At 38.6% G+C, this 12,270-nt stretch overlaps 1 protein-coding gene across 9 annotated transcripts in view; it reads right to left on the bottom strand.

Annotated features, from left to right (window-relative positions):
* Positions 1-12,270, bottom strand: part of LOC117815065 (tenascin-X-like) — a 62,575-nt gene that overhangs the window by 34,722 nt on the left and 15,583 nt on the right. For 6 of the 9 annotated variants that reach the window (XM_034686724.1, XM_034686725.1, XM_034686729.1 and 3 more), the window contains exons 2-11: positions 7,158-7,179; positions 5,709-5,894; positions 5,137-5,400; positions 4,016-4,273; positions 3,580-3,843; positions 2,688-2,945; positions 2,252-2,515; positions 1,360-1,617; positions 924-1,187; positions 33-290 (exon numbers count right to left, since the gene is read on the bottom strand). In XM_034686724.1, coding sequence (XP_034542615.1) covers positions 33-290; positions 924-1,187; positions 1,360-1,617; positions 2,252-2,515; positions 2,688-2,945; positions 3,580-3,843; positions 4,016-4,273; positions 5,137-5,400; positions 5,709-5,894; positions 7,158-7,179 — 2,296 coding nt within the window. The remainder of the gene's footprint in view (positions 1-32; positions 291-923; positions 1,188-1,359; positions 1,618-2,251; positions 2,516-2,687; positions 2,946-3,579; positions 3,844-4,015; positions 4,274-5,136; positions 5,401-5,708; positions 5,895-7,157; positions 7,180-12,270) is intronic. The other 3 variants (XM_034686732.1, XM_034686731.1, XM_034686730.1) reach the window with 3 other exon arrangements.

Raw genomic sequence — 12,270 nt, 5'->3', positions numbered from 1 at the left:
GACAATTTGTTCTCTGTTTGAAGAATTCTTACTTGTGAAATGAGAAACAGTGATACTCTTTCCATCAGTACCAGGTACCACTGCAGTAACAGTTATTTCATACTGAACACCAGCAGTCAGGTCAGTGATGTTAATATTTGTCTCTGTCACATTATCCTCCTTCATTTCTCCATTGTTAGTTTTCCACTGCACTCTATAGAGTGAGCTCCCTCCTTCTGGTTTAGTCCAGTCCACAAACATTGAGGATGTTGTGGCATTAATGACAGCAAGATGTCTGACTACTTCAGGCTCTGTGAGATCAAGATGAATACAGGGTGAGGTAGAACATATAACATTTTAGTGCAATGGAAAATAACTAACCTGTCTGTTGCAGTTTAAAATAATTGAGTACAAAAGAGTACAGTTCACCATGCAAGGCTACAAAAAGCAAGACTATGCACAATGGTGAGCATCAGGTGACCAGGCTGTCATCTATGGAAACAGCCTAACCAGACTCTGCCTGGAGAAGTCACATGAAGTCTACCTCTTGTTTGCCCCCCACTCACATGAACAACAATAGGATCTGGTACATTATAAACTGAGAAGTAGGAAACAGTTAGGGCCTCCCCAGATGTGTAAACAGCCAATGCAAAGAATGCATTTTAGGCCAATGCATGCAGCGGATGCTGCTCTGCACAAGAATCTCTTTCCACAACCAAAGCCATCTCAGACCTTGTAGATAAATGTTTTTTGGTCAACAAACATAAATCATCTTGTCTACAGATTCTGCATTCATACAAGTAAGATATTCTTTAAATAATCTTTGTCTTTAAACCTGATTTGATCACTGCAACAGGTGATCTCCAAAAGTTATTTGCTCCATCAGATGTGTTCAGTTGACTCTCTCTACCTGACAGTATCAATCTTATATCAAGCATACTTACTTGTGTACTGAGAAACAGTGGTACTCTTTCCATCAGTAATGCCATCTTCTGCAACTGCAGTAACAGTTATTTCATACTGAACACCAGCAGTCAGGTCAGTGATGTTAATATTTGTCTCTGTCACATTATCCTCCTTCATTTCTCCATTGTTAGTTTTCCACTGCACTCTATAGAGTGAGCTCCCTCCTTCTGGTTTAGTCCAGTCCACAAACATTGAGGATGTTGTGGCATTAATGACAGTAAGATTTCTGACTACTTCAGGCTCTGTGAGTGGACAGGTGTTATATGGGAAGAGAAATGTCTTAAATGCATTTATATTTAAAAAGTATTTCACTCTTATGCTGACTTGAAGCTTACGTACATCTATCGTGTTTGTGTTTCTAAGTCTTGCTTTTTTACTGCCAGACAATTTGTTCTCTGTTTGAAGAATTCTTACTTGTGAAATGAGAAACAGTGATACTCTTTCCATCAGTACCAGGTACCACTGCAGTAACAGTTATTTCATACTGAACACCAGCAGTCAGGTCAGTGATGTTAATATTTGTCTCTGTCACATTATCCTCCTTCATTTCTCCATTGTTAGTTTTCCACTGCACTCTATAGAGTGAGCTCCCTCCTTCTGGTTTAGTCCAGTCCACAAACATTGAGGATGTTGTGGCATTAATGACAGCAAGATGTCTGACTACTTCAGGCTCTGTGAGATCAAGATGAATACAGGGTGAGGTAGAACATATAACATTTTAGTGCAATGGAAAATAACTAACCTGTCTGTTGCAGTTTAAAATAATTGAGTACAAAAGAGTACAGTTCACCATGCAAGGCTACAAAAAGCAAGACTATGCACAATGGTGAGCATCAGGTGACCAGGCTGTCATCTATGGAAACAGCCTAACCAGACTCTGCCTGGAGAAGTCACATGAAGTCTACCTCTTGTTTGCCCCCCACTCACATGAACAACAATAGGATCTGGTACATTATAAACTGAGAAGTAGGAAACAGTTAGGGCCTCCCCAGATGTGTAAACAGCCAATGCAAAGAATGCATTTTAGGCCAATGCATGCAGCGGATGCTGCTCTGCACAAGAATCTCTTTCCACAACCAAAGCCATCTCAGACCTTGTAGATAAATGTTTTTTGGTCAACAAACATAAATCATCTTGTCTACAGATTCTGCATTCATACAAGTTAAGATATTCTTTAAATAATCTTTGTCTTTAAACCTGATTTGATCACTGCAACAGGTGATCTCCAAAAGTTATTTGCTCCATCAGATGTGTTCAGTTGACTCTCTCTACCTGACAGTATCAATCTTATATCAAGCATACTTACTTGTGTACTGAGAAACAGTGGTACTCTTTCCATCAGTAATGCCATCTTCTGCAACTGCAGTAACAGTTATTTCATACTGAACACCAGCAGTCAGGTCAGTGATGTTAATATTTGTCTCTGTCACATTATCCTCCTTCATTTCTCCATTGTTAGTTTTCCACTGCACTCTATAGAGTGAGCTCCCTCCTTCTGGTTTAGTCCAGTCCACAAACATTGAGGATGTTGTGGCATTAATGACAGTAAGATTTCTGACTACTTCAGGCTCTGTGAGTGGACAGGTGTTATATGGGAAGAGAAATGTCTTAAATGCATTTATATTTAAAAAGTATTTCACTCTTATGCTGACTTGAAGCTTACGTACATCTATCGTGTTTGTGTTTCTAAGTCTTGCTTTTTTACTGCCAGACAATTTGTTCTCTGTTTGAAGAATTCTTACTTGTGAAATGAGAAACAGTGATACTCTTTCCATCAGTACCAGGTACCACTGCAGTAACAGTTATTTCATACTGAACACCAGCAGTCAGGTCAGTGATGTTAATATTTGTCTCTGTCACATTATCCTCCTTCATTTCTCCATTGTTAGTTTTCCACTGCACTCTATAGAGTGAGCTCCCTCCTTCTGGTTTAGTCCAGTCCACAAACATTGAGGATGTTGTGGCATTAATGACAGCAAGATGTCTGACTACTTCAGGCTCTGTGAGATCAAGATGAATACAGGGTGAGGTAGAACATATAACATTTTAGTGCAATGGAAAATAACTAACCTGTCTGTTGCAGTTTAAAATAATTGAGTACAAAAGAGTACAGTTCACCATGCAAGGCTACAAAAAGCAAGACTATGCACAATGGTGAGCATCAGGTGACCAGGCTGTCATCTATGGAAACAGCCTAACCAGACTCTGCCTGGAGAAGTCACATGAAGTCTACCTCTTGTTTGCCCCCCACTCACATGAACAACAATAGGATCTGGTACATTATAAACTGAGAAGTAGGAAACAGTTAGGGCCTCCCCAGATGTGTAAACAGCCAATGCAAAGAATGCATTTTAGGCCAATGCATGCAGCGGATGCTGCTCTGCACAAGAATCTCTTTCCACAACCAAAGCCATCTCAGACCTTGTAGATAAATGTTTTTTGGTCAACAAACATAAATCATCTTGTCTACAGATTCTGCATTCATACAAGTAAAGATATTCTTTAAATAATCTTTGTCTTTAAACCTGATTTGATCACTGCAACAGGTGATCTCCAAAAGTTATTTGCTCCATCAGATGTGTTCAGTTGACTCTCTCTACCTGACAGTATCAATCTTATATCAAGCATACTTACTTGTGTACTGAGAAACAGTGGTACTCTTTCCATCAGTAATGCCATCTTCTGCAACTGCAGTAACAGTTATTTCATACTGAACACCAGCAGTCAGGTCAGTGATGTTAATATTTGTCTCTGTCACATTATCCTCCTTCATTTCTCCATTGTTAGTTTTCCACTGCACTCTATAGAGTGAGCTCCCTCCTTCTGGTTTAGTCCAGTCCACAAACATTGAGGATGTTGTGGCATTAATGACAGTAAGATTTCTGACTACTTCAGGCTCTGTGAGTGGACAGGTGTTATATGGGAAGAGAAACGTCTTAAATGCATTTATATTTAGAAAGTATTTCACTCTTATGCTGACTTGAAGCTTAAGTACATCTATCGTGTTTGTGTTTCTAAGCCTTGCTTTTTTACTGCCAGACAATTTGTTCTCTGTTTGAAGAATTCTTACTTGTGAAATGAGAAACAGTGATACTCTTTCCATCAGTACCAGGTACCACTGCAGTAACAGTTATTTCATACTGAACACCAGCAGTCAGGTCAGTGATGTTAATATTTGTCTCTGTCACATTATCCTCCTTCATTTCTCCATTGTTAGTTTTCCACTGCACTCTATAGAGTGAGCTCTCTCCTTCGGGTTTAGTCCAGTCCACAAACATTGAGGATGTTGTGGCATTAATGACAGTAAGATTTCTGACTACTTCAGGCTCTGTGAGATCAAGATGAATTCAGGCGGAGGGAGAAAACATACATCTTTAGTGCAATTGAAAATAGTTAGTTGAAAACATAAAAACTCTTCACAACAAGACAGCACAGTTGACCAAGAAAAGTTACAAAGTACAAAATTACTGTCGGCGTGCCCATTATAAACAAGAGAGGTGAGCAGAGAGCCAAGCAAAAAATGTTTCTATCAAATTTTGTAGCCTCTGTGTCGTACGAAGGGGCAGGTAAAAAAAATTACAATATTCTATACAAGTTTAATATTTTATCCCATTCTTTAAGAAATTTAAATGCTATCAATTCTAGACTTGTTACTGTTAAACTAGAATGCTTGAAACATTTTTCTATTTTAATTTTGATAATAATGGCCTTCAGTTTAAAAAAAAACATTTTGAAATTTGAGAATAGTTCATTAGGACTTTGAGTACATCACTATTCATACAGGAAGTAACGTGTATCTCTCAGTCCAGTTCAGCACACACTACCTGCCCACAGCGCAAAACCCACTTTAAATCAATGTGCTTGATTAGCCAGCCAATTATATAGGGACAAAGAAGATGTTTTTAAAAACATCTATAATAAAGCATGTTGCGTTGTTGTATCATGAGATCCGCTCTCAGTTGGTCACATTGAGGCACTCCTTGTAGAAGAAAACTAGAGTCAATATTTAGAAAGAATAATAACACAAATAACTACCTGGGTCACCAATCACAAGTTAACGCAAGCCCATATGTACCCCATTCTTGTCAAAGCAGTTTGGAACCCAACTAAATGAAGCCCACACTGGTGTGGTCACAATAACAATTCATCATCCTTCTTAATAATGCACAGCAATATTAAACTTGTACTTACTGGTGTAACTGGAAACAGTGGCTTTCTCTCCTTCAGTAATGTTATCCTCTGCTACTGCAGTGACAGACACATTGTACTGAACCCCAGCAGTCAGGTCAGTGATGCTTTTAGAAGTTTCTGGTGTATTTGTAGTATTAATAGTTGTTCCGTCATCAGTCCAGTCTACTTTGTATCTGGAGCTCTTTCCTTCTGGTTTATTCCAGGTCAGAAACATGGAGGATGTTGTGGCACCATTGACATTAAGATTAGCGACAGCTGTAGGTTCTAGGAGATAGAGAGAGAGAGAGAGAGAGAGAGAGAGAGAGAGAGAGAGAGAGAGAGAGAGAGAGAGAGAGAGAGAGAGAGAGAGAGAGAGAGAGAGAGAGAATTTTGTTAGAAAAAATCCTCTTGTTGTTTCTCACCAGCCATTACCTGTGCTTCTTGAGGTTTTTCCAAAGTAAACTTAATATCAAATGTTCTTTATACTTGGGTTGCTTAGAAAAGATGGTTAGACATGCTGGATCTGCCACTATGCTATGCAAAATCATTGTGTGGTTGGAATTAAAGGTATTCAGAAAAACAAAGAGACTTACTTGTTGTGACAGTTGTGCAGCAATTCAAACAGTTGATGTAGATTGTATGGACTGCTCCAGAAATCAAGTTAGGTATTGAACCCATTTCGAAGGTATGATTCCCAATGGATAAGTTACAGCTTGGATTTGATTCAAACGTGACTGATGTTGTGTCTACTGTTAATAATTCTGCAGCACATTGGTTCTCTAAGAGACAAGAAAAGAGAAAGAAAGAGAAAAAAATTCATAACTTTCTATACAAAAAATATTTTAAAAATAGTATTGCTTGACAAGTTCTTAGATTAATTCAAAAACACAGATACAAATTAAAGGTGACATATCACGCTTTTTTCATCAATATATATTGGTCTAAGAGGTCCCCAAAAACATGTCTTTAAAGTTTTTAGCTCAAAAAAACACTTTGAAATCAGATTTTGGCATGCCTGAAAACCCCTCTTCTTCAGCCCTCCTCAGAACAGTCTGTTTTCCCTCTGACCACGCCCCCTCAGGAAGTGGATTTGGCCTCGGCTCTCCAGCACGTTGATCTAATGTTTACATGTTGGCTGAATATACACGGCTGCTCACAGATAGCGTTACTTCAACCCTCTGAATCTGATCCAGAATCTGATCCTGACGGAGAGGCGCCTGTAGCAGGACCTTTCTGAACCATTGGTCACAGATTTAGTGTTTTTTGTTATTTTATTTATCAGTATGTAGACGTGTGTCTTGGTACACAGCTACGAGAATGTAGCTATGTGGCTATGCTAACGAGCACTAGCACTTATCCATGACAAATAAAAATCAACGACTAGATCTTCAAATCTGCAGATGTGGGGAGTAAAACCGACCTCTGCCAGAAAGGCAGCAGGACCTTTCTGAAGGATTGGTCACAGATTTTGTGTTTCTTGTTGTTTTATTTGTCAGTGTGTAGACGTGTGTCTTGGTACACAGCTACAGATACGACATGTACCTATGTAGCTATGCTAACTAGCGCTGGCACTTTTCCATGGAAAATAAAAATCATCCACTAGATCTTTAAATCTGCAGACGTGGGGAGTAAAACTGACCTTTGTGGTTATTAAGACAGACTACAACTAGCATGCCTCCCTCCTAAGCTCCTTGTTAACACACATGTGTGCAGGGAATGAAAAACGGAGGAGGGGTTGAGTTGTATTCTATACAGTCTATGGGCTGAACAAGCTCCTCCTAGCTCTGACTCTGTGACAGACCGGATATTGTTGTGACGTAACAAAAATACGGAAGTCTGAAACGGCTCGCTTCACACACATTTACAGAAAGGTGGAGAAATCAAAACAGGGGCAGAATGGATGTTTTTAATTTTCGGGGGTTTTGTAGACATGCCAGGGACACATATTTCAGGTAGAGAACCATTAAAAAGTCGATTTTGCATGATATGTCACCTTTAAGAGAAATGTAGATAATTTAAGGACATGGTCCATGTTAACTTACCCTCACAGTTTGCTTCAGAGATCTGCAAGGAGGACAGAGAAAAGCACAGTGACTCATGAGGCACCAGCAGAGGTCAGCATTGAGTTAAAACACTTCAAACTTTCAGCTGGGAACTCAAACATGGTTTCAGTGTCACAGAGCATCAGATAATGACAGTGCAGAGAATAAGAATTATGTCAGTAACAATTTTTCAGGTGTTTAACTCTGGGTCACTCGTGTAGTGGGCTGTAGTTCTTTCAGTCATAGAACATCAGATGCATGCTGTAAGAGACTTGCAAAGGTTAAGTGTTACATCAGCTCGGGACACAGAACTATAGCAGCCCAAAAAAGTAGGTCCACATAACCATCAACTCAAGCACACAGGGCGGTATCTCTCAGGCTTCTCACCCCAGCTCTGCCCTCCCTGTTCTCTTTCTACTCCTCTCTATAGGCTCCTCACTAAAAACTAGTGTGTGGGTATGTGGAGTTCGGGGCGGGATTTTGCTTGCTGAGCCTACCCAAGGTGTTGTGGGCCTAACTTGACAAAACACCAGTGAAAGGAAGTGCCCACTTGATATCACTGGCTCTCGCTTCCCATCCATCCCCATCCATCTTCATGTCTAGGTCACGGGGGGACATTAGGGGCCATGCAGTAGACTACACAAATGATCAGTAGAGCATATATATTGGTATGAGGCCGTAAAGGAATGGATTTCTTATCTTTTTCATTTCACTTTTACTATATAGCATGTTTCTGACCACTCCAAACATGTTCGCACTCCTCCTCAGATTCACCACATTACACACCTCATTCAGAGGATGCTTATAATAGGGGACCATCAGTATTAACTAATCCCATTCAGAATCTGGAATCTGGGGTTCAGTGTCTTGTCCAAGGACACTTTGTCATGTGACTGCAGGAGCTGAAATCAAACCGCCAAGCTTCCTATTCAGAGATGACCAGCTCTACCACTAAGCCAAAGCCGCCCCTGGCACAAGTACCTTGTGTGTATTTAAAAATATTCATCAGAACACTTCCTTGTCAGTTTTGCATATGTAAACAGAAAAGTGAAGTATTATGGTGGGAAAGACAGGATCAAAAAGATCCTGTTTGCATGCAAGTTAATATAAAAACTGGAAATACCCAGCCAGTGGTAATCATTGTGTGGCCTTGTTCTGTTTAATTATATTAAATAGTGTTCTTCCTCATTCCTCAGCTCCTTTAAAGACATACAGAGCTTTCATATGTCACATTCTCTCAAAGTTTTCTATGCGGAGGAAGTCTGTTGTGAAGTGTGTCAGTTGTTTGTCTGTACGCTACGCTTGCCAGATTAAAGTTGTTAAAGGACATTTAGTGTGCTTACTTCTCTTACCATTTCAGTAGTCTTGGTGTGGAACCTTAAGAAGTTTATTTGTTGGAGTGTTCTCTATTTTTTGCCTTTTTGAATGTAAATTTCAGACCCTGAATTATTCTATATCTTATTCCATAATAATCTTTTTATCTGAGCGGGCCCACAAACCTGAATTGTTGATAGTGCACTTTCGACAGTTCTTTCAGTTCTTAATAGGAAATACTAATATATTGTGCTTGTTTCCCTGAATGTACCGAAAGTGTATCGAACCAAGACTTCAAAACCAAGAACCGTACTGAACCAAATTTTTTTTGTACCATTGCACCCCTTATTATAGACATTTACTTTGTATTATGTTTGCATATATGGCTGCTAATTGTCTGTTAGAAACCTTGTTGACTGTATGCTCTTTTTTATCCTCTAAAAAAGCTTAACTCAGACATGGTTACATAAAACTCTTTATGTGTACATGATCACAGTTGTGTGTTTTCACTGTTGTGATTATCTGTAGCATGATGTCAGGACAAATAGACCTGATTCCATATTACTTATTAGCCAAAGCTTCAACAGGCCAGAGAAACTCTGACATCTTTCTTTTCACTCTGTTTGCCATACAGCTAAACATTAAACACATGGCATCATTGCTCAAACCTGCATCACTCCTTCCCCCACAGAGTGCACAGGTAGAGGTAGAGTCAATAATTGACTTATGCTTACAATGGCAAAACAACTTAAAAGTCATAAGATCTCACCAGGTTGTTCTTTAAAATTAATGAAATAAGACCATGTTAGAGCGAACTATTACATTACAAAATCAGCACCCCATCAGGATGACATATTTTCTCTGAGGGTATGGAAGGGAAAATGCAGAACCAACAAGTCAAATTGAATTCCACCAAAAAGAATACAATTCATTTCTAATTCAGAAACCATGCAATTCATGTGAAGGTTGTCATATTTTCATTTTTGATTAGACTGATCCAGAGAATCAGATGAATACATTTTATCAACACATTTTTTAAAGAGAGTTGAGACTTACTATAGAAGTCATCACTTAGAAAAACATACATTAAAGTTCAACAGTGCCACAGACTGCAGACTAAAACATGATCTCAAAGTTAAGGCTATTAAAGTGTTAAAAATAGAGCTGAAAGTTGCAGGTTTTTTTTATTGAGTGATGGGTCTCAACTGCTTTAAATAAATGCCGGGTCATTTTGTTTATGTTTTGACAGATTGTGAAGTGTTAGCATTAGCTTTAGATAAGTGTACCTTTAAGCTATATGCTTGGCAGCCAAGTGTACATTTTTTTTTTTTTTCAAACTTTCACATCAGTTGTTAAATAAATACATTTGACAACATGTACTACTTCTACTGATCCTTTTCAGGATTATGTTTGAGAAGAAAAATTGAAAACTGCGAGACAGTACAATTCAATAGGTGCATCAGTTAAAAATGGTCCCACCAGGAAGTAAGGGAAGAAAAAGGCTAGCTCTGTGTTAGAAGTTGCCCCTCTCACCCACCCGTCCCCTTGAGACTGGTGGCCTCTCCTTAACTTTTCTTTTTCTATTCACAGCAGTGACCCTTCCCTTCCTGCCACTCCTCTGGGACTCTATTCTTTTTGAAGTACAGCGGTGCCACACAGTGGTACGTGAGGAGGTCAAGGGTTCAGTACACTTCGAGGGTCCAGAGAGGGGTTTTTACATACTGCATGAGAGAGTCAGTACTGCAGTACATTTAAATCTAACATAAATCACCTGTCAGGATTCGGATTTTTACACAGTGAAAGTCTTCTTGAAAGCTCACACATCAACAAAATGTTAAAATCATTATCAGGTAGTTTGACAAAAACTTTCATTTCTGGTTGATACTGTAGCTCGTGGGAGGAACAGTTTGTATGAGGAAGTATTCATCGGAAAGATTGACTTTTAGTGGAAGGTGTTAGCTTGGCTGAGCTTCACACTGAGAGAGTGTTAATGGGTGTTCCCCCGCCCTCTCAAAGTAACACATTTATCATTTATTTAAAAAAAACACTCCTATATTATAACAACTAAACTGTGTCAGAGTATATACCAACATTGCAGAAGGTTTGAATTTGACGTGTTATGTGTAAAGATCTACACTGCAAAGTGAGTGCCTGTCAACAGTCATGGAACCATATCTACATTAGATTATGAATATGAAATGGATTCCAGAAAAGATGTAAAGCTTAAATTTAATAACTAGAATAAATGGTTACTTGAAAATAAATGTGATGGCAATTAATATGACTTTCTTTGAGGATACTATGAATTTTAAAGGATAAAATACTTATTACTTGTGCTGTTTGGCAAAATTGTTAACTAAAAAATTGGATTTCATGGAAGTCTCAGCCAGTTACGACCAATGTAACTTACAGGTACTTCACCATTAGAAACAACAGACCACAAGAAGGAAAGTGGTTAAAAATGAAAAAGGTTAAAAACATTTGCATTAAGTGCATGTGCTGATGGCACTGTCTGTCATGAAACAACACAATTCCCCAATCTTTGCAGCTATAGCTGATAGCCTCTTTTAGAAATCCACCTTAGTCACTAGCTCTGTTTCGACTGTGAGGCTATTCTGTCCCCACAGCTGAGTCTCATTTCTTTCTTTATCCCAATTTATAATGGAGTTAAAGCAAGCAGTCATTTTCTGCTCAGGGATTGGAAAAGTACTGTATCAGTGGACCTACTTAATGTGCAACTACAAGTTTCAGATAGGATAGCTAGCCAAGAGGTTTGTTATTTTGAGATATCTGGAAAAATAAATCAACATCCTCAGAGAAGAGTTTTACTATAATCAAATGAAAACTGAAATTAGAGTTAAAGTAAACACTGAGTAAATAAAATGTTTGGGTGCATGCCTGCCTACTCATTATTAAAGGCAAATGGACTCAATAAAATGTGTGAAAGTCTACTAAGGCTTCAGTAGATAAAAAAAAACTTGAACAAGACGATGATTGTCATTAGTGAAAGTTGGTTTGGTTTAAACACAAAATTAACAATAAAATAGCCTGACCAAAGATACCTTCAATCCACTACAAAGCAATTTCAGAACTCATCAGCAATCATCGTCAATCATCGTATGATGACAAGAGGCGATCTGTGCCTCATGGAACAGATGCCAACATTTCAGAAAGTCTGTTCTAGCCAGCTGGTTTGAAATCTACTTCCAGCCGAGAGTTCTTTTTCTGAGCTGCATTTATGTCTGCAAGGTATAAATGCTGCCATTTCTTGGTCCATTACATCCCCCAGGATAGCACTCTTTAATCTGTTTAAAGAACTGATGGGTCTCACTTCAACAGACACTTCTCTCTTGCTTAATTCAGCAATATGAAACTGAAAAAAGATACTTATTTTCATGTGATTTACTTACAATTTACAGATAATTTTAGTTTTAAAGAAAGTTTTAAAATGTTGATAGAAGAGCAGATTGATTGTTTCTGATGCATTCAAGGTAGTCAGGAAATTTAACTGCGGATGAGCATTTGCAACACAGAACCAGGCAGGTTTATGTCTTAAGTGGAATTTTTTTTATCTAAAAAAGCTTTTTGGCTGCACTTGCATGAAGACATTAATTCATAGAGACAGATAAATCGTTGTCAGATTACTGCTGATGGGAGCCTGCTTTTGCTCTCCACACAAACTGTTTATCCTGCTTACACCAAAGCCTGTGAACTATCAACGTCCAAACAGAGACCAGAACACTTCTCATGCTGAAAATCAAAACCCCACATTCTGAATTTTTATATAGAATCTGTAAAT

The sequence above is a fragment of the Notolabrus celidotus genome, chromosome 6 (assembly GCF_009762535.1).
Source record: "Notolabrus celidotus isolate fNotCel1 chromosome 6, fNotCel1.pri, whole genome shotgun sequence".
In the NCBI taxonomy this organism is placed as follows: Eukaryota; Metazoa; Chordata; class Actinopteri; order Labriformes; family Labridae; genus Notolabrus; species Notolabrus celidotus.
Note: the sequence above shows the minus strand (reverse complement) of the source record. Positions and strands in the feature narration are given on the sequence as shown.